This window comes from Barbus barbus, assembly GCF_936440315.1.
Source record: "Barbus barbus genome assembly, chromosome: 48".
Lineage (NCBI taxonomy): Eukaryota > Metazoa > Chordata > Actinopteri > Cypriniformes > Cyprinidae > Barbus > Barbus barbus.
The window spans coordinates 23,919,206-23,942,617 of NC_136726.1; the positions used below are offsets into that span (position 1 = coordinate 23,919,206).

Genomic DNA, 23,412 nt, shown 5'->3' on the forward strand with positions numbered 1-23,412 from the left:
TGTTAATCTTCTATAGCAGTAGGCTTTTGAAAAACATGTGTTCCTCTTCAGGAACTCGAGCTGTGTCAAACGATGCTGAAGGCATTCCCCAAAGCGTCGTTTGACGAAGCGTCTCGTTCCCTCGAGGAACTGAGGTTACATAAGTAACCCAGACGTTTCATCTGACCATAGAAGCCAGTCCCATTTGAATTTCCAGTTGTCTCTGATAACTGAATATGCTGGAGTTTGTTTTTGGATGAGTGAGGAGAATTTTTCTTGAAACTCTCCCAAACAACATGTGCTGATGTAGGTGCTGTTTGACAATTTTTTTTGTTTGACCCGGAGACTCAACTATTTTCTGCATTTCTCCAGCTGTGGTCCTTGGAGAGTCTTTAGCCTCTCAAACTCTCCTTCTCACCGTGCATTAGGACGATATAGACACACGTCCTCTTCCAGGCAGATTCATAACATTTTATGTTGATTGGAAATTCTTAATTATTGCCCTGATGGTGGAAATGGGAATCTGCACTGCTCTAGCTCTTTTCTTAAAGCCACTTCACTAATTTGTGAAGCTCAATTATCTTTTGCAGCACATCAGAAAATATTATTTGGTTTTTCTCATTGTGATGGATGATTAAGGGAATTTGGGCTTTGTTTTCCCTCCTATTTATATTTCTGTGAAACAGGAAGCTATGGCTGGATAATTTCATATTCATAATCACCCTGGAGTGCTCAAAATTGTGAAAATTAATGGGAATATACTTCAGAGATAAGAATTTCAAGGGGTGCCAATAATTGCATCCAACGTGTATTTGAGAAAAAACATTTATTTCATAATGATATTTTCCCCCATTTTAAATTCTTATTATTATCCAATGAAAGGTTAGATTTTTGTGATTTTTTTTTTAAATAAAAGATCAAAAAGGATTAACAATGCAGATTAATTTTCACAGCCTTCTTTGATCCTATTTACCAAGGGTGCCGACTTTTATTTTGGATGCGATTAATCACGATTAATCATTTGACAGCACTACTTCCATTGCCTCTAATGGTGGCAGATGAAATTCTGGATCATTCTCGATCAGTGACCAGTCCTTCGGTACATAACTACTGTTAAAGTGTTATAAACATTATCTTAAATCCGTTTTGCATGTTTGATGGATCATGTCCTTGCTTGGCCAACAATATATCAATAAATCAACAATGTTTTGGCTTTAATAGGACAATTATAGATGTGATATGAAACAAAGAGTGTGTCAGAAGTCCTGAGTTCACATTAGTGCCACCATATCAGACTGTCTTTATCACAAGCTTGTGTTTGTTGCAGACTAACGATCCACCGGCTGGCAGCCCGGTCTGTGATCCGCTCTCAGGAGCTACAGGAGCGAGCCAGAGGAGCTGCAGGTCTGGAGAACATCAAGAGCAGGATTGTGGAGCTCAGCGTTCAGGCCGGAGTGTGCAGCGTTCATACGGCCTTCATCGGCATCAATAAAGACAGCAGACAGATTGTGAAAGGGCCGCTGCTGCAGAGGAGAGTGCCAGTTCAGCGTAAGTTCACTGATTTCTGTGTTTAGAGCAGGACTGTCCTCCAGTCCAGATCAACTCTGCAGGACACTGGAGATTTCATAAGCAGTTTTCCTGTCACATAATAGTGTAATATTTGTGTACTGACATCATCAACATGTGAAATTATATTCTTTATTAGGTATGAAGCTACGGCATATAACGAATTGTGCCCCTACGAAAATGAGCAGTAAGAAATAATATACATTGTTCTTTTCTTTTTTACCTTTTATGCGGGTCAGTCCAGCTCAAGTGATTCAATGGACCAATTTGATAATTTTCCTAATTTCTTTGGATTGATGATCATTCTTTGTATTAGTGATGCAATTGTTATTTTACCTGGTTTTACCACAGTTTCTGTGGTTGTGTCACAGCAAGAGTACATCTGAGTCTGAAACTGTGTCATATCTGAATAAGACTAGGCCTAGGAATCAATTCCAAAAAGAATCAATTCTGAGGCATTGGGAATTGACATGCGGAGTCCCACAAGGCTCAATTATTGCACCACTCTTGTTTAGCTTGTATATGCTCCCACTAAGTCAGATAATGAGGAAGAACCAAATTGCCTATCACAGCTATGCTGATGATACCCAGATTTACCTAGCCTTATCTCCAAATGACTATAGCCCCATTGACTCCCTCTACCAATGCATTGATGAAATTAACAGTTGGATGTGTCAAAACTTTCTTCAGTTAAACCAGGATAAAACTAAAGTCATTGCATTTGGAAACAAAGATGAAGTTCTCAAGGTGAATGTATACCTTGACTCTAGGGGTCAAACAACTAAAAATCAGGTTAAAAATATTGGGGTGATTCTGGAGACAGACCATTTTAGTAGTCATGTCAAAGCAGTAACTAAATCAGCATACTATCATCTCAAAAACATTGCAAGAATGTTTTTAGTTATTATGCCGTGCACAGTTGGAACCAGCTTCCAGAAGAGATCAGATGTTATAAGTTCAAGTTCAAGTCCAAGTTGAGTTTTATTGTCATTCTGCTACATGTGTGGACATATAGTGGAACGAAATGTCATGTCTCGCAGGACCATGGTGCTACATACTAGATAAACATAAGATAAACATACAACAATGCAAGTATAGGAAAAAAAAGACAATAGAGCATATGACTAGAGACAAAAATAGACCATCTGACTATACATATACTATAAATACTATAACTACTATACCTAGTTGACTACACATACACAAACTGAGACTGTACAAGAACTTTACATAAATACTGTACATGTAATTGTGCAAAAGAGATATTGTACATGACATTGTGCAAAAAATATATATATTTTGTACATTAAATTGTTGGGCAGAAGAGAGATTTTGAGGGAAGCAGCGCAGAGTGCAAACAGATTTTGTAGTGCAATGCTCAAGTAAACATATTATTTTGTAGTGCAATGCTCAAGTAAACATATTATCTTATTGAGTCTTTGTAGCAGGGAGTGTTTATAGAAAGTGTCTAGTGTGCATATAGTGGGATGAGTGCGTTACTACAGGTGGTTTGTATAGCCCACTCACCTGTATGTAGCACACTCAGAATTTGCACTTAGGAGAAATTGTCAACAGTATTAATGAGTTGGGGGGGGGTAACCGGCTGTGTTCTGAGGTCCTGCGCTGATCAGCTCGCTGGTTTGTTCACTTCCATCTTTAATGTGTCCCTTGCTACCTCCGTGGTTCCCACCTCATTTAAAAAATCCATCATTATACCTGTGCCAAAGAACAATAGACCCTCTTGCCTGAATGACTATCGCCCAGTTGCCCTCACATCAATAGTCATGAAGGTTTTTGAGAGACTTGTAAAGAGCCACATTTACTCCTCCATCCCTGTTACTTTGGACCCTCTTCAGTTTGCCTATCGCCCAAATAGATCTACTGACGATGCCATCTCTCACATCCTACACCCTTCCCTCACACAGATGGACAGCAACAATGGGAATTATGTAAGGCTGCTATTCATTGACTATAGCTCAGCTTTCAATACTATAGTCCCCACCAAGCTTGCTTCTAAACTCACAGACCTCGGCCTAAACTCCTCACTCTGCGACTGGATTCAAGACTTCCTCACCGGCAGACCTCAAGTGGTGAAAGTTGGCCAGTTCACCTCAAACTCCATCACTCTGAACGTAGGAGCCCCACAGGGCTGTGCCCTGAGTCCCCTGCTCTACTCTCTCTACACACTGCGTGTCCTCTCACAGCTCCACATCTATTATCAAATTTGCTGATGATACTGTGGTTCTGGGCCTCATTTCCAACAACGATGAGACCGCATACTTAGATGAGGTAGAGAGACTCACATCATGGTGCCAGGACAACTGTCTCTCTCTGAATGTGAGCAAAACTAAAGAGCTGATCATGGACTTTAGAAAGAGACAGCAGCAGCCTTACACTCCTCTTATGATCAGTGGGACCCCTGTGGAGAGGGTGAGCATCTTCAAGTACCTCGGTGTAAACATCTCTGAGAACCTGACTTGGACTACACACATCCAAACACAGGTTAAGAAAGCCAGGCAAAGACTGTACCACCTGCGACAGCTGAGGAAATTCAGGGTCTCACCAGCAATCCTGAAAACCTTCTATTCAGGGACCATAGAAAGTGTATTGACTCAGTGCATCTCAGTGCGGTATGGAAACAGCTCCAATCAGGACTGCAAAGCACTACAGAGAGTTGTGCGCTTAGCTGAGCGCATCTCAGGGTCTGCTCTCCCCTCTCTGCAGGACATCTACCTCAAACGCTGCAAAATTAGAGCTGTAAAAATCATCAAGGACTCAAATCACCCTGGTAACCATCTATTCACTTTGCTACCATCTGGTAAGCGCTTCCGTAGCCTGATGACAAAAACTGAGAGACTTAGGAGGAGCTTCTTCCCCCAGGCCATCAGGCTCCTAAACTCTAACTCTGTGTCATAACATCTCATAACTCCATGTAAAATCTCTATATCAATAAGTTATTCATAATTATTTCTACCTCGTATTGCTGCTATGTAAATACCCTGTACAACTTATTGCACATTCTTTTGCACATTCCTCCTTATATTACTATTTAAGTCACAAACATACTGACCTGCACATTTATATTTATATTTTTATCTTTTATTTTATTCTTTATTTTTTCTACTTTTCTTTTTCTTAATATTTGTATTCTATATAATTGCACTGTCCTTGGAGCGGACCTGACTTACATTTCACTGCTGGTTATTCTCTGTAATAATTGTGTATGTGATAAATAAAAAAATCTTGGATCTTGATCTTGAATCTTGAATCTTGAGTCAGTGCTATGGGACGATAGTCATTCAGACAGGACACAGGTGACTTCTTTGGTTCTGGAATTATGGAGGTGGATTTGAGACACGTGTGGACGACTGCCTGGCTCAGCGAGGTGTTGAAGATGTCTGTTAGGACATCTGTCAGCTGTGCAGCACAGTCTCTCAGTACACGTCCAGGTATGTTGTCAGGGCCCGCAGCCTTTCGTGGGTTAATCCGGGACAGGGTTTTTTTTACGTCAGCTGGAGAGAGACAGAGTACCTGGTCGTTTGGAGATGTGAGTAGTTTCTGTGCAGGTGTGTCGTTCTGTATCTCAAATCATGAGTAGAAGTGGTTGAGTGCATCTGGTAAGGATGTGTTATCGTCACTGGCCTGTGGTAAGGGCTTGTAGTCAGTGATGGTCTGAATGGCTTGCCACAGGGTCCAAGTGTCTTTACTGTCTGTGAAGTTGTTGTTGATTTTTTTTAGCATATTGATGTTTTGCCTTCTTGATGCCACAGGACAGATTGGCTCTTGCTGTTTTGAGGGCTGCTTTGTCTCCTGATCTGAATGCTTCATCTCTGGTCTTTAGTAGCCCACGAACCTCTGCTGTCATCCATGGCTTCTGGTTTGCATGTGTGGTGATGGTCTTGGTGAATGTCACATCATCTATGCACTTTTTGATGTAAGCAGTCACAGTTTCAGTGTACTCCTGCAGGTCTGTGTGGTTGTTGTAGGTGGCCGCATCTTTAAACATGTTCCAGTCTGTTTCCTGGAAGCAGTCGTGCAGTGCTGAGATGGCATTGTCTGGTCATACTGTGATCTGCTTTTGAACCGGTTTGGCGAGTTTGAGAAGTGGTTTGTATGCTGGGATTAGCATAACAGAGATGTGGTCTGAGTACCCGAGGTGGGGGCGGGGTTCAGCTTTGTATGCGTTTTTCTCTGTTGTATGAACAAAGTCCAGTGTGTTGTTTCCCCTTGTTGCAAAGTTCACATGTTGGTAGAACTTTGGCAAAACTGTCTTTAGGTTTGCGTGGTTGATGTCACCGGCTATGATGAAAAAGCCATCAGGGTTATTTGTTTGTTGTTCGCTGATGGTGCTGTACAGTTCACGAAGCGCGTCCTTAGCGTTTGCACACGGGGGGATGTAAACCGCGACAGTAACAATGGCCGTGAACTCCCGCGGCAGATAGAACGGTCGACACTTCACAACCATAAACTCCACCAGCGATGAACAGTGTTTTTATATTACCGCAGCATTGTTACACCATTCTCTGTTGATATACACACACAAGCCACCCCCGCAAGTCTTACCAGACAGTGATGAATCTCTATCCGCTCGGTAGCAGTTTAGCCCGTGCAGCTGAATGGCGGAGTCCGGGATGTTGTCGTTTAGCCATGTTTCAGAGAAAACAAACACACAACAATCCCTTGCCTCATGCTGTGTAGACCGACTGAGTTGAATTAAGTCCAATTTGTTTTCCAGAGAGCGAATGTTTGAGAGCATGAGTGTTGGAAGAGCCGGTCTTGTGGGGTTAGCCCTTAGCCTAGCTCGTATACCTCCGCGCTTACCGCGCTTCCGTCCTCTCTCACACTGCTTACGACACTGCCTTGTGCGGGTAGCGTCAGTAGGCGAGGCTGCGGTCTCGAGGTCCGGCTTCAGCAGTAAACAAAGGCCTCGTAGCTTCTCAGTAGCTGCCGGCGAGAGTTGGTGTTTGTATGCATTGCCGATATCCAAAAGACTTCGATCATAGATGTGTTTTGGAGTAATTTCTTTCTGAATTAGCGGTAAATTGACACAATTTGGAGACGAACAGATGACATTAAAAGACATAAAAGCTCCGTCTTTGGGACCCGGAGTAGCCGCTGCGTCTGACCGCGCCGCCATCTTGGATTTAAAACATTAGCCACATTTAAATCTAGACTCAAAACTCATCTGTTTAGCTGTGCATTTGTTGAATACGTCCAAACTGACTGCACTGCATTTTATGTATAATCATTTCTATTCTTAACTGTTTTAAATTCATTTTTAATCAATTTCTATATCATTTTAAAATTCCTTGTTTTTATTATTATTTTTAATTCCTTGTTTTTTATTGCTGTGATTATTATTTTTACTATTTCACTTTATTTTATGTAAAGCACTTTGAATTACCACTGTGTAGGAAATGTGCTATATAAATAAACTTGCCTTGCCTTGCCTTGAGCTCATCTGAGTTTCACGATTCAGAGGCTATTTTACGGTGGAACTGGCTTATGTTGTCCACAATTTTGAGTGCTGTCGGCGCCCCCTCAGATCAGTGTCAGTTTCTTCTCTCACTGATTGGACTGTTTTTGAAGCCGCTGCCATCGATCTGGACGAGCTCACAGAGACTGTAACATCTTATATCAGTTTCTGTAAGGATATGTGCATTCCTAACAGGACTCATCTAATCTACAACAATGAAAAACCATGGTTCACTGCAAAACTCAGACAGCTCCGTCAGGCCAAAGAAGATGCTTACAGAAAGGGGGATAAAGTCTTGTATTAACAGGCCAAATACATACTGGAAAGGGAGATTAGAGTGGCAAATAGGAATTATTCTGACAAGCTAAGGAAAAAATTATCTTCCAGTGATCCTGCTTCAGTGTAGAAAGGAATGAAGGATTTCACCAGTTACAAGTCACCATCCCCCAGCACTCTGGAGAATCAACACCTGGCAGGCGACTTGAACGAGTTTTATTGTCGTTTTGAAAAATCACCCCACACCCGCCCTGAACACCCCTCCACACAACCATTAATACCTCCAGCAACCCTCTTCTCCCCACACCTACATTTCAAATCAGCGAAGAAGATGTGTGCCAGGTCTTCAGGAAGAACAAAAGAAGGAAAGCACAATTACAAGTAGACCCTTTACAGGTCAGAATGATGTATTACTCTTACCTTTATCAAAAAAAAAAAAAAAAAGACAGCGTAGGCTGTTTTAATTTGTTTCCACTGAAGTGTTTGCGCTGGTGTCTCCATGTCCTGCAGATCGTGCTTTAGCTTCCACTCTCCGCACAAACTTAGATATAGACTAGCGCCAGAGTTTCCGCTAGAAAAAAATGGTGCCGGTCAACGTGACCGGCAGAGGTTTCGTTTTCCGGACATTTTGGTGATGTGCCGGTCAAATATCGCCTCTTAATTAGTCAAGTTGAGGAAAACTGGAAGCAGGCTATGTAACTTAAAAAATGACATAATCAGGCCGTATAGAATGCAACGTTTATTAGCCTAACTTTCAAATAGACAGAAAAAACATGAACGTCCGATTGGCATCAACCAACGCCAATTGTTTTTACTATGGTTTCTCATTCATAGTTTAACAAACCAACCCCCCTTCCCCACATAAAATATCTGAATAGTAGCCTATTGTTTTTACTCAAGCGAACTTAATTATACACTCTCAATATGTCTCATTTAACTGGTAACATTTAAATTGGCCACCGTGAAATGACTCCTTGTCAAATTAACTGGAACAAACAAATGACTAGGCCTATAACACTGTCATTTTAGGCTACTTTTTACGCTGTTTTGCAGTGCTGAATTGTGCAGCTGCCGACTTAAAATCAAAACTTCCCAGAGTCTCTCCACAACTTGTAATGCGCATAAGCCGCGTAACCTTGTTCTCCGCAAGGCGACTTCGCTGCTTCGTCTTGATCCGATTCTGCAGCGAGAACCCCCTCTCTGCAGGAACACTCGAGACAGGGATTACACAGGCTATCTTGGCGAGCTTGGTCCACTCTGGATACATTTAGTTGAAATCACATATGAGGACTTCGCAGGCTGTGGAGAAATGCAATCCTCCATAGCCACGGAGCTCTGTCATGACAGCGAGGGCATCACATCGCAGGCTTATGGCATCGATAAGAGGAGCGGTGTCCGCAGACTCAATGCTTGTAAAATGGCAAATAATCCTTCTGATCGCTGGTTCTGCATATTATTGAAGAGCATAAGATAATATAATATAGGTGAGAACGATATTAGAATTATAGGCCTACAAAAGAATGCTGCGCTTATTATAAATAGACGTCTCAGGGGCCATTCACATATCGCGCCTAAAAACGCGTGGAAAACGCTAGGCGCGCCGCTTTCTCTTTTTTTCCAAAGCGCTCGGGCGGTTGCGCTCCGGAGGCGTCTGTCGTTGCTAAACAACCATCAGCTGCACTCTCCGTTACAGCAAGGAAATTTCAGCAATGGATTTCCACCACCGAAATTTACAACCCTTGCTGTAACTCTGTTACAAGATTTATTTACTAAGAAAAGTAAACGCCGCAGTGTTTGGGTGCACCCCATACTTCAAAAACGCTGCTGAGGCTTCAAAGTAACGGAAAAGGTGAGGAAGCTGATTGGTTGGTTCTTGTCACATGACCTGCGGTGCGCTTGCGGCATTCTGAAAAGTTGAGATGTTTTATCTCGATGCGGCGCGGACGCGCCTGGAAAAAACGAGCGCAGCGCGCATACCACGCGTCTCCATTTGAAATAACGAACTTGAGCGCGCAAAAGACGCGATATGTGAACTTAGGCGTGCTCTTTATTTTAATTGCAGCATGCGATGTTGTTTAATAACTTTCAAACGGTACAGCCTGTTCCTTTATAACATAGCCAAAGGTCGGTATATTTTTGCTTTATACATTTTAGGCTTATTCTCAAATTCAGATTGTGTTAGTGGGGCGGGATTATTAGGCCATTTTAATCGGACAATTTGACCGGAGAGATTTAATTTTGTCGGACATTTCATTTTTTTTCCGGCCAATGTCCGGCAATTACCGGACAACGGAAACCCTGACTAGCACACATTATTATTATAGCGCAGGTTTAACGTTTAAACATTGTTATATGCTTGAACTGTTTTAGTATATCTATAGATTTTATTTTAGGCAAGCCGTGATGATATGAGAAGGCTAAATTGATCAAACATAGGCTATGATCAGCTCATGCAGCTGGCCGCTTGGTCGTTACTTTAAAAAAACTAAAACTTATATGCTATTTAACGAACAAAAATGCTCCAAACATTTTTCTAAATTACTTAATAAAAAAACTAAACAAAATATAATAATTTTGCCATTACACACAAAACTTAACGATTTTAATAGACGAAACAGTAGTATAAGCTGTTTTAGGAGAAGGGGGGAAAAAAAGACGGGCTCGGGTCAGACGTGGGCCGGGCTAGGGCCTAAATTTGAGCCCCGTGCAGGGCTCTAGTCAGCTCCGCTTTTAATACCATCATCACGGAAACCCTTCAGAATAAACTAACCCAACTCTCCGTCCCCACCTCCGTCTGTCAGTGGATCAACAGCTTCCTGACAGACAGACAGCAGTTAGTAAAGCTTGGTAAATTCACATCCAGCACTCGTACCATCAGCACTGGAGCTCCTCAGGGCTGTGTTCTCTCCCCACTGCTCTTCTCCCTCTACACCAACGACTGCACATCTAAAGACCCCACTGTCAAGCTCCTGAAGTTTGCAGACAACACCACACTGATCGGCCTCATCCAGGACGGTGACGAGTCTGCTTACAGACAGGAGGTTAAGGAGCTGGCTGTCTGGTGCAGTCTTAACAACCTGGAGCTGAACACGCTCAAAACTGTGGAGATGATAGTGAACTTCAGGAGAAACCCCCCTGCTCTCCCCCTGCTCTCCCCCCACTCACCATCATGAACAGAACTGTGACTGCAGTGGAGTCATTCAGATTCCTGGGCACCACCATATCCCATCTTCTACCTGAAGTGGGATATTCACGTAGACTCCATTGTCAGAAAGGCCCAGCAGAGGTTGTACTTTCTTCACCAGCTGAGGAAGTTCAACCTGCCACAGGTGCTGCTGAAACAGTTCTACTCCGCCATCATTGAATCCATCCTCTGCACTTCAATAACTGTCTGGTTGAGCTCTGCTACCAAATCTGACCTCAGTAGACTACGAAGAGTAGTCCGGACTGCTGAGCGAATCATTGGTACAACCCTCCCCACTCTCCAAGAACTGTACTCATCCAGAGTGAGCAAAAGGGTTGGTAAAATCACTCTGGACCCCTCACATCCAGCACACTCCCTCTTTGAACTGTTACCACCTGGTCGACGCTACAGAACTCTGTGCACCAGAACGACCAGACACAGAAACAGTTTCTTCCCTCAGGCAATCCATCTCATGAACACTCAACAATAAACGTGGAACACACAACTATAATACACTATCCATTCACCACACTCACTTATTTAATTTTTATTTTCTTATTTCTAATTTGCACATACTTTACCTGTACATACATAGTTGTCTATATTATATATTGTTTTTGCTGCTTTGTACATTGCCTATTTGGATATTTGTATATTATTCCTTTATTATCTGTGTCCTGTCCTGTTGCTGTCTTTCTGTTGCACTGTGGAGCTTCTGTCACTACAACAAATTCCTTGTATGTGTAAACATACTTGGCCAATAAAGCTCATTTTGATTCTATGTTCTAGTAGCCTCTAACACTAACTCACGCAGAAAACTTTCTGCAAGACAGTGACTAAAAGCCCATTACTAGCTTGTGCATGGAAGGTTACATACTCATCAGGAGTGAAAAAAGTGACTAAGGTTTGATCCCCATTCTCCCTTTTTTAATACCATAGGGAAAAAACAGAAAAGTAAAAACAAGAGAGAGAAAAAAAGTGTGTAATATAACATCCCCTTTAACTCCTGATGGCAGACCCCCGACAGAAGAACACATTTTTTATTCATTTTTATTTTCAAACACATGTAATGCTCACTTTTTAGTTAGGTGATTTGGAAAAAAAAGTGATTTCTTGATTGCGAACAGGTGTGGCAGTAATCAGGCCTGGGTGTGGCTAGAGAAACTGAACTCAGGTGTGATAAACCACAGTTATGTACAGGGGGGCAAACACTTTTTCACACAGGGCCATGTGGGTTTGGATTTTGTTCATTAATAAAAAAAAAACTTCATTTAAAAACTGCATGTTGTGTTTACTTGTGTTATCTTTGATTAATATTTAAATTTGTTTGATGATCTGAAACATTAAAGTGTGACAAACATGCAAAAAAAATAAAAAATCAGGAAGGGGGCCAACACTTTTTCACACCACTATATATATATATATATATATATATATATATATATATTGTGGCGGGAAGAGCAAACGACAGACACAGTGGGTGTGACGTCAGGCCTCGGAGAGGCTTTTATTAAAAATAAATAATAAAATAAAGTGTCCAAAATAAACAGGGGATCTGGTTGTCCTCGGGCGCGAGGGGAGGCGGCTTTGTTTAGCGGCTTCGTCCTCCTTTGCTTCGGACGCAAGCTTCAGATGAAGAAGTGAATGACGTATTTACCCGGCGCCCCTTTATACTGTAGTCGCGCCGGTAGTGATGTCATAGGCTGTCGCCGGCCAACATGTGGTGTTTTTGTATGTATGCTTCAGACACATGGCACCGAACCTAGAGGACACAGTGTCTCGTTCCCTACTCTCAGGGAACCAAGGTTACATACGTAACATGAGACGTTGCCTTTCGAGGGAACTTCGAACTCTAGGGGGTCACTATGGGGAACAGAATATCCGCGCCGCCATGCTGAGGGGAGTGCAAGCCAAGCCCAAAAGGCAAGCACTAAGTACCAACTCTACCCGGCTAAGCGAGTTGCCCCTGGGACGGTACGACGGCTGTCAGTGACATTATCCCCTTCAGCCAAAGACCTGAGCTGCATACCCCAGTACTTACCTGTTAGGGGCCGGGCCTCCTGGATCCAGGGGAGAGCTCAAAGGCTTGGAATTAGAAGAAGAGATTCCTTTAAGGGGATACGACCAAGCGCCTAAGATAGTAACTAAGTCTTGGCCTGTCACCCAGGGGCTACTGCTTGTTCTGCAAGAGTTCGCTGAAAGAATTGTCTCAATTCCTTGGTAACAACACCCTGTTCAAGTAGTATCACTGGGGATACATAGGTAGAGTGGGGCCAAAGGTGAAACCGGGGCCTGACTCAAAGAATGGGCAAGAAGCCGCAGCATGTAACCCATGCCATACAGGATAACCGCAAAAACTCTTGGTGTGCGATCTTACCACAACGTGGCCTTCAGAAAGTGCACAGAGACTAGCGTGCGCACTTACCATATCATGGATTTGAAAATTTTCTCGGGAGGGAGCAGGATGCTCATAGGTGACCCTCTATGCTGAGGGGAGCAAAGCTAGCTCTACCAACAAGGAGAGCAACTTAACAGGGAGGCAGAGAGAGGCCTAACAACCTGAAGTAGCTGATTCACAGAGCTGAATTCTTTCAGATGCCTGGGAGGGAGCAGCACACTCATAGGTGACCCCTAAAGTGAGGGGAGCAATGCTAGCTCTACCATGGCAGAGCTCTGGAGAGCAGAGAACCTAACTCTCAATATGAGAGGGAACTCAGCACCTACATAGGTAGAGTGGGGCCCAAGATGAGCCCAGGGCCTGACCGACTCAAAGAATGGGTACGAAGCCGCAGCGCGTAACCCATACTGTACAGGATTTTAGAAAGACCACAAAAAAAACTTGGTGTGCGATCTTACCACAACGTGGCTTTTAGAAAGTGCACAGAGACTAGCATGCGCACTTACCATAACATGGATTTGTAAACACCAATCAGATGCACTGGACGGAGCCGCATGCTCATAGGAGACCCTCTATAGTGAGCAATGCTATCTCTACCAAGGCTTAGAACTTCACTCTCAATATGAGAGGAAACTCGGACACTCAGAAGGGAGCGGCATGCTCATTAGTGACCCTCTAAGGTGAGGGGAGCAATGCCAGCTCGACCAAAAAGGAGAGCTCGAGAGGGAGTAGCATGCTCATAGGTGACCCTCTACAGAGAGGGGAGCAATGCTAGCTCTACCAAGGCAGAGCTCTGGAGAGCGGAGAACTTAACTCTCAGCATGACTGTCTCAGATGCTCCGAAGGGAGCGACATGCTCATAGGTGACCCTCTAAGGTGAGGGGAGCAATGCCAGCTCGACCAACAAGAAGACCTCGGAAGGGAGCAGCATGCTCATAGGTGACCCTCTAAGTGAGGGGAGCAATGCTGACTCTGCCAGGGCAGAGCTCTGGAGAGCGGAGAACTTAACTCTCAGCGTGAGAAGGAACTCAGACGCTCAGAAGGGAGCGGCATGCTCATAGGTGACCCTCTAAGTTGAGGGGAGCAAATGCCAGCTCGACCAACAAGAAGAGCTCAGAAGGGAGCGGCATGCTATTAGGTGACCCTCTAAGGTGAGGGGCCAATAAAGAGAGCTCGGAAGAGAGCAGCATGCTCATAGGCGACCCTCCATAGTGAGGGGAGCAATGCTAGCTCGACCACAAGGAGAGCACTTCAGACGCCCAGAAGGGAGCGGCGTGCTCATAGGAGACCCTCTAAGATGAGGGGAGCAAATGCCAGCTTGACGAACAAGAAGAGCTCGGGAGGGAGCAGCATGCTCATAGGTGACCCTCTAAGTGAGGGGAGCAATGCTAACTCTACCAAGGCAGAGCTCTGGACTTGACTCTCAGCGTGAGAAGGAACTCAGACGCTCAGAAGGGAGCGGCATGCTCATAGGTGACCCTCTAAGGTGAGGGGAGCAATGCCAGCTCGACCAACAAGGAGAGCTCGGAAGAGAGCAGCATGCTCATAGGCGACCTTCTATAGTGAAGGGAGCAATGCTAGCTCGACCAACAGGGAGAGCACATCAGATGCCCAGAAGGGAGCAGCATGCTCATAGGTGACCCTCTAATGTGAGGATAGCAATGCCAACTCGACCAACACGGAGAGTTTGGAAGGGAGCAGCATGCTCATAGGTGACCCTCTATAGTGAGGGGAGCAATGCCAGCTCGACCAGCTAGGTAGAGCATAGGGTGCATGACAGACTCTGGAGAGCGGAGAACTCAACTCTCAGCCTGAGAGGGAACTCGGACTCTCAGATTCTACTTACACCTTTTTTTTTTTTTTGGCTCAAAGAGATTGCTACATAGAAACCCCCGGAAGGACAGCAGTCCCTGAGATAGCACATAGATATCCTCAGATAGCCATGCACCTTTCTATTCAAAGGAGGCGTCCCTATGCCAAGAACAGATGTAAAAAGACCCGCAGGTCCTAGGCATTGTAGTGCTGGAAACATGATGACCAAGGAGGCTCTACGAATCCAAAGCAGCAATTGACTTGTCTTGTGTTGGCATGCCCCACAGAAGAGGGGGCGGGGTGAGCAGTCATTATCATTTAAAGAGACATGCACCGAATCGGCTGTTCTAGACAAGAGAAAGTGTATTCTTTTACATGACCATTGAGGAATTTTAAACAAAGCATGTTACCAACATTGCATGAAGACCTTTAATAATCCTACCAACTTGTGGAAAATGGGCATCTGATGTCCCCTTTAAAAGAAAAATCCATCATTTTTAGGGTTGAATGTCCCTGATAGGGGACCAGATTTTTCACAGAAATTCTGCTAATGCAATTTTAATTTGTATTATTTGTTATGCTTATATTACACCTGTACATTCCTCCGAGCACACAAATAAAGCTTCTCCCCATATTTCTACCAGCTCTTGCTCTGTAAGCAGCAGAATTTCAGACTCAGTTTTTTAAAGCAGAAGGTTCATTTTCCATCTGTATCTTTTCCACACTTGTTTATCTCGTGCCTGGTGCTGAGGCGAAGTCAGAGAGCGCGTCTGAAAAGTCCCCCTTTTGTTGTGGTCGTAAAGAGATGGTTATGCATCCAAATAAATTCATTTCTTGTCAAGAACAAGAGACAAAAATAGTAGTTGTGCAGCAGGGTGGCCAAAGGACATAGCTCCATCCCTGCTCTAAGGAACAAGAACTTCTTGAACCTGGTGAAGATTGGTTTTTAATATTGAGAGAATTTACAGAAATACTGAGATTTCTGTAAGTGTTCATATAATGAAGAGGCAACACAAAGATGCCCGCTGTGGATAAACCAAGTAAAATATAAAAACTAAAAACGGATAGTTTTTCAGTACCAATACATAGAGCTAAAGAACTGAAAAATAGAAGAAGTAAGAATGCAACCAACTGGACAGTTTTTGGAACACTTGAGATGGATTTGAGCCATGTGTGTTCTTTGGTGCGAGTTGTGTTTTTTGCTGTTTTTTTATTTTGTTTGTGATTTTGGCAAATGAATGTTTTTAAAGTGTGTTATTCTTATGTATGCTTTTCTCTCAGTGTTTTCATTACAGGCGGCTCGCATGGGAGGTGGAGGTGGAAGATGTGTAGGGCGATCAGGCATGCCACTTTTTTGAATGTGTATTTTTATCTAATTGTCTTTTTCTGTGCTGTTCTCTCATCAGTTTCTCTCTGTATTCATAGCAATGAAAGCTGCACCGTCTGAGAGAGGTAAACAGCCAACATGCAGATCACTAATTAGGTTGGCTTGAGAAAGCCAACCTACTGATCTTCTACTTAAGCTTATTATTATTATTCTTAGCCAAATTTCTGAACGCATCTCCTCCTAGAGCTTTCAAGCTAGAACCACCAAACTCAGCCCAGCTCTTCAGACTGATCTCACTTAGTGTGCTATATCTTTTCTAACTGATCCGACTTATAGTTTTCATAAAAATGAATATTAAAAATCATAAAAATCCCATAGACTTACATTCATGGAATGTTCAGATGAGCCAAGACTATTCAAACTCAAACTGTCAAAATTCAAACTGAAGCCCATTAGACTCAATCAGACTTCCCTTCTATGTACTATTTCTAATCCATTCAAACTCATTCAAACTCATCTATCTAATATTTCTAATTAATCTATCTATCCTAGCGACATGCTAATCATGCTAGAAACATACTAACAATATGCTAGAAGCTTGCAAATCATGCTAGCAACATGCTAATCATGCTAGCAACCTGCTAGTCACTTGCTAATCATGCTCGAAACATGCTAGTAACTGGCTAATCATGCTAGAAACATGCTAGCAACATGCTAGTGACTTGCTAATCATGCTAGAAACATGCCAGCGACATGCTAACTTGCTAGTCATGCTAACAACATGCTAGTCACTTGTTAATCATGCTAGAAACATGCTAGTCACTTGCTAATCATACTACCAACCTGCATATGCATATAACATGCTTATTTCTAATTAATCTATCTATCTATCTATCTATCTATCTATCCTAGCGACATGCTAATCATGCTAGAAACATACTAACAATATGCTAGAAGCTTGCAAATCATGCTAGCAATATGCTAATCATGCTAGCAACCTGCTAATCATGCTAGAAACATGCTAGCAACATGCTAGTCACTTGCTAGTCATGCTAACAACATGATAGTCACTTGTTTATGGGGGAAGTCGTGGCCTAATGGTTAGAGAGTTGGACTCGTGATCCAAAGGTTGCGGGTTCGAGTCCCCGGCCGGCAGGGATTGTAGGTGGGGGGAGTGAATGTCCAGCGCTCTCTCCACCCTCAATACCACGACTGAGGTGCCCTTGAGCAAGACACCGAACCCCCAACTGCTCCCCGGGCGCCGCAGCATAAAATGGCTGCCCACTGCTCCGGGTGTGTGTTCACGGTGTGTGTGTGTTCACTGCTGTGTGTGTGCACGTTGGATGGGTTAAATGCAGAGCACGAATTCCGAGTATGGGTCACCATACTTGGCTGAATGTCACTTCACTTTATCATGCTAGCAACATGCTAATCATGCTAGTGACATGCTACTATCTTGCTAGTGACTTGCTAATCATGCTAAAAACATGCTAGCAACAATATCTATGTAATCCATCCATCTAAATTTTCAAACTTCAAGCTTTTACAACTGCTTTTAAACTTTTAAACTTTAAGGCTAGGCTTTCTCAAGCCAACCTAAAGTTTGTCTTGACAAACTTTTTTATCTAGTTTGTCTTGTTCTTTTCTCAGTGGTCTTCCAATCTGCAGCCTGCAGCAGGATGGATGAATCTGATTCTGCATTACATCGGGGTAAATCAACACGTCCGGCTCACATTCAGAGAACATTACTCTGATCAGATGTGGACGTCATATTATTATGTAACAGTAACAGAGCTGGATTTCCATCCCATCTGAAGAGGCTACATCAGTGTACAACATTTCTTCTATTAATTGCCCTTAACAGCAACTAGAGATCATAGGAATCAATGACAAACCATTTATGGGTAAATGTAGTTTCCTGGTGTGGCACTCTTGAATGTTTAAATGTGCTTAAACTAAACAAAACCTAAACGAATGGCATCAAATGAAGTGCTGCTTATGGAAATTGAATGTTTAAATGTTTCTCAGGGGTTTTCTGCTTTTGCTCACTGTAGATAATGAACTTTATTATTTTTTTTATTTTTTTTTATTTAATTTTTATTTATTTTTTTTATTAAGGATTTTCAAATAATACAAACAACCGAGACAAAGATAATCAAACAAACAGACAAACAAACAAACCCCAAGCGCTGCAAGTTAAATAAAATGTACAAGTGTATCTGTTAACAAAAAACATAATAAATCAAAACAAAAGAAGCCAAAACTCTCTAAAAAATAAAAATTTCAAATTTTCACATTTTGTGTAGGAAGGATTGGAGAGGTTCCCAAAGTCTCCTGAATTTGTCCTGTTTGTGGTTGAGGTCATAAGTTAATTTCTCCAAAGGAAGGAAGGCTGACAACTGAGAAATCCACATGGAAATAGTTGGAATCTGAGATGAGGACCATTTTAGTAATATACATTTCTTAGCCAGAAATATAAGGGTAGTAAACAGAGATTGGAGGTCCGAGTCAAATAAGTCTTTAGGGATGTCATTCAACAAAAAAAGTGAGGGGGATAAAATAAAACGTTTCCCTAATATCTCCTGGATTGCAGAGTAGACCCCTCTCCAAAATGGTTGGATGTGAACACAGGACCAAAATACATGACAGAATGTGCCCTTACAAGTTTTGCATTTAAAACAGAGGTCGGAACAACCTGGGAACATTTTATGCAGTCGAACAGGTGTAAAATAAATTCTGTGGAAAAATTTAAAGTTTTGTTCATGTATGGAAATTGAGGTACATTTTGGAAAGATACCAACTTTATTATTAATGGAAATGAGGGATGATGTTTTCATTCAGGAGATGGAAAAGAGAAGAGTTTGTACATACAGAAGTAGCCTGGATTGATAGCATCACGCTTTAATGATCATTCATGTTTCTACAGTAAGTAATGCTGAACTGTGCATGATGACATCATCGCTGTGTTTGGGTGATGTCATCATCATCATCATCACCACTGGTCTGCTTCAGGTGCTGAAGTCAAACCTTCAGAAATGGCAAAACTCGCTCTGTTTCAAAACATTGAGAAACAGGCTTAACTGGGATCCCTTTATAACCCTGAATATGAATCCCGTCTGCACTGATCTGCTTTACTGACAATCATAACAGAACTGCGTGTGTTTCAGCTGAACCCGAGCTCCAGAAGGACCCTTTGCTCCAGCTGGTCTCTCTTCAGAAGGCAGTGGGATGCTGGGAGCTGAACGCTGCGCTGGCTGATGTGTTTGGGAAGACAAAGGACGAGGTGACCAATCAGAAACCAGCACAGGTGGGACAAATCCAATACTGAGAAGTTGATTAACACTGTTGTATTCTCCCGTAGTGACTATTGTAGTGCTTTGTTGACTGGTGTTTCAAAAGCTATCCTAAACAAATTGCAGGACGTGCAAAATTCGGCTGCCACAATCCTAACTAGAACTAGGATTAGAGATCATATCACTCTTGTCTTGGAGTCCTTGCATCGGCTCCTTGTTATGTTTAGGGTTGATTTTATAATGCTGATGCTTATTTATAAGGCTGTGCATGGTTTGGCCTCAATATTTGTAGAGTTTTTAACTCCCTATACACTAATGTGTGACCGTCGCTCATCTGAAACTGGTCTGTTAACTGTTCCCTCAAAACCTGTTTAAGATTGATGGGAGATGGGGCTTTTTCTTCACTAGCTCCAAAACTATAGAACTTGACGTGTGTGTGTGTGTGTGTGTGTTTCAGGTGGATGGGTCAGTGTGGGCCACTGTCCTCGCTCTCATCTGGTTATATGTGTATAAACTGGATCAGCAGGTGGAGTGGCAGTTAGTGGCTGTGAAGGCGGCGTCATGGATCCGCTCTCAGAAACGTGAGACGACGCTCATTCATTCATTCAGTGCTTGCTGTACATGTTCTTATACAGTGGAGATTGAGAGTGTGTGTGTGTGTGTGTCTCTGTGAGCATGTTTATGTGGTTTATGAGGACACAAATTTGTATAATGACATGGGTATGACAGAGGTATTACAATATGAAGGTGGTTTATGAGGACACTGCCTATGTCCCCGTAATTCAAAAGGCTTAAAAAACATACTAAATGGTGTTTTTTTGAAAATCTAAAAATGCACAAAGTCTCCTGTGAGGGCTAAGTTTAGGTGTAGGGTTGGTGTAGGGCAATAGCACACAGTTTGTTCAGTATAAAAACCATTACGCCTATGGAGAGTCCCCATAAACCACAAAAACCAACATGTGTGTGTGTGTGTGTGTGTGTGTGTGTGTTTCAGCGGACGGTCTGTCTCAGTGTGTGTGTGAAGGGAACCTCCTGCTGGGATCTCAGGTGACTGAAGACACGCTGGGAATCTGAAGAGTCTTGTGCTGTCAGAAGAACAAACATCTCTCTCTTTATCATAAACATCTGTGTCTGTTTTCTAGGGTAAAATATAAACATTTTTAACAGAATAAAACTGACATTTATTTTTGTATCAGTATTTTTAGTAAGCTTTAGGGCTTGTCCTAAATTCATGTTATTGCTCTAAATATAATTATATAATCTTATGGTTCTTTGTGTCGTGATCTCACTGAATCCTGCATTATTTTGCGGTGTGTGTTTAATTGAGCAGATTCTGTCAGTGTGTCTTTACCAAACTGTTTTATTAAAAGTGCAATAAGTCAAATCAAGTCACCTTCATTAATATCAGAATCAGAATATAGTGACATAACATGTTTGTTCATCTTCATTCTCTCATTAATGATCTCTGTAGCTCTGTCTATAAACAGAAGTCAGTGTTTCTGTCTGTTTGTGCTTCAGGTTCAAACTGAACAGGCTTTTGGATTCAATGAGACTTTAAATCTCTTGTTTTTATAAATGTATGTTTTCATCCCACTTTTGTTGTTTGTTGTTTTACTCCATTCATGTGGCAGGATCTACATATCATTCACTCAGTGTATAATTAATCCGTCAGCTTTTCCTTAATTGTGTCAATTAGTGTCTTGAACCATGTATATATGCAGTTGATTTAAAGTTTTAAGCTCTGAAGATTGTGTAAAATGGATTGTAATGTTTTGCTTAAATGTTTTTTCTTTCTTCTTTGCACTTTTGCATGTTGTTTTCACTTTATATGAAAATCTTCAGTTTTCAGTTTCTTAATGGATGTTTTCAGTTTCTTAATGTACAGATTTCTCTTTTTTCTTTTTTTGTTTCCTGACCTAAAGGAGAGTTATGGGAACAAATAATTTTTTTTTTAACTACTTAACTAGTTATTACTTAAGCTCTTGTCAGTAAACACATAAAACGCTGAAGAAGGACAGCAGAAGTGATGATCTGGAGTTTCTCTGGACAGATGCGGTTTCTGTGAGTTTGCTGTAAAGTGTTGATCATCAATCAGTATTCAGACTTGATCTGACTCTTAATTCCAGTTCTGTTTGTGTTTCCGGATCCCATTGATTAAAACCCTTTGGGGTCGGCTGTATCGCTGACGATACCGGCTCGGTTTTTTTAAGATCAGTGCAAAAGACACTAAAAATTCTCTGTTGATTTTGGTCACACAAATAAGTGTTATATATCAATCAAAACTGTTAAGTGTCTACTTTTTTTGTGTGTACACTCACGATTACAACAAAACTTTGTGCTTTGGGGAAAAAAAAGAAAACCAACAGGGTGCGCTGTCTGTCTTCTCCGTCTCCGCGATCTGTGTTCAGTAGTGTCACTAAAATGATACTCAACATAGAAACATGAGAGTTATCTCAATAGAAAGCCTGAAGTGTCTCATATCGAAAACAAACGTTCTGTGATAAAGTAATCCGTATGAAACCGACACAATGTTCAGTCTGTCCAGTCTAACTCATTAGGCTTGTTGGAGATTGAACTATTAGCCTGTCACCGGCTGGAGAGAGCAGTCGCTTGCAGTCGGGACGGAATAAAAAGTGGAGACGTCAATTCGGACACTTTCTACTCCATGCTCTTATCACAAATACAGTGTATTAAATACAATATATGAGAAATACACAGAAACGTTTGAGCAACAGAAACACTTTTTATATAGGCTACTGCTTAATTCAGCGCAATCTGTTCAAGAATAAAGTTCAGCATAAACATATAGGCTACTAAATACCAATAAAGTGTGGGTATATATGCTTTTATCAGGGTTTTTGATAAAAAAAATGACTCAAGATAACAGTGCGATTACACTAAATAAGCTTTACTCTTATAAAACACAGATTTGTGAGCATTATTGGAAATGAATTGTTAGAATTAACACACGCAACACACCTCGTGCTTGTCATCACAGAATAACCAATCAGAAAGTGTGTCCTCATCAAGGGTCTGGCAGCCGATTTTGAGCAACTGCAGTATGGAACGCCGTTTGGGTCATAATTCGCCATTAACCAAAACAGACAACACACAGACAAACAGCCGTCTCAATCAATCTCAGTCATGAATGGAGAGAAATATAGTCTGTTAGGCAATTAAAAGCTTTATTGAGAAATTTAAAACAGAAAACCCAAAAAGCAAACATATTATTACATTGCTGTCAGATATTAAAACTAAAATTAGAAAATACTTTCAGCATGCAAATACAATCAGCAGACAATAAAGGTTGTTGATAAAATTGTAACAGCCCATAGTTCTGTCACTATGCATTAGAGTGGGTTGCAGTTCTACTACCGTCCTTTAGGGTCTCTAAGCAGGATACCTCCTCTAATACAAGCAGGTGTAGTAATAGAGCAGGGATAGGCAACTTTGGTCCCGGAGGGCCGGTGTCCTGCAGAGATTAGCTCCAACTCTAATCAAACACACCTGCCTGTAACTTTCTAGTGATCTTGAAGACATTGATTAGCTTCTTCAGGTGCGTTTGATTAGGGTTGGAGCTAAACTCTGCAGGACACCAGCACACCAGGACCAAAGTTGCCTTTCCTTGTAGTAGAGGGAGAGTTTTGTTTGGTTAGGAAGAAGCATGGCCTTCTTCCCATGCTTCCCTCCATGTTGAAGTGTCCGGATTGAGAAACTTTAATGTTTCAAGCTCAGTCAATAAGGACTCTTTACTATTGATATATTTTCATACAACTATGCTCACTAAGTGCACATGGGAAGTATTCCTGTGCTAGGACTTCACCACCAGATTTGAACTCATTTGGGATACTCACTCCATGTCCGAAGTGTTTTGGGAGCACATGGGAACTGGTGAATGTTTGGACAAACAGTGGTCACTCCTTGAACTTTCTATCATTCTCAAGCATCATCATCATCGTCATTATCACCAATATCATCTTCATCAACGATAAGTATAAGAGACATTCACAAAAAGACATTCATGATTTTCTGGACAATGTGCAAATTTATCTTCCATCTATGAGTAGTATTCACTGGTATGTTATGTTATGTCAAAAGCGA

General features: G+C 42.0%; 1 protein-coding gene across 1 annotated transcript in view; it reads left to right on the forward strand.

Moving 5' to 3' along the window:
* Window positions 1-20,973, forward strand: part of LOC306866920 (von Willebrand factor A domain-containing protein 5A-like) — a 39,816-nt gene extending 18,843 nt beyond the window's left edge. Inside the window, exons 14-21 of the mRNA XM_079412366.1 lie at window positions 1,307-1,527; window positions 1,685-1,732; window positions 15,973-16,032; window positions 16,117-16,143; window positions 17,669-17,728; window positions 19,186-19,325; window positions 19,769-19,892; window positions 20,306-20,973. Coding sequence (XP_079268492.1) covers window positions 1,307-1,527; window positions 1,685-1,732; window positions 15,973-16,032; window positions 16,117-16,143; window positions 17,669-17,728; window positions 19,186-19,325; window positions 19,769-19,892; window positions 20,306-20,385 — 760 coding nt within the window. The 3' untranslated portion in view covers window positions 20,386-20,973. The remainder of the gene's footprint in view (window positions 1-1,306; window positions 1,528-1,684; window positions 1,733-15,972; window positions 16,033-16,116; window positions 16,144-17,668; window positions 17,729-19,185; window positions 19,326-19,768; window positions 19,893-20,305) is intronic.
* The last annotated feature ends 2,439 nt before the right edge of the window (window positions 20,974-23,412 follow it).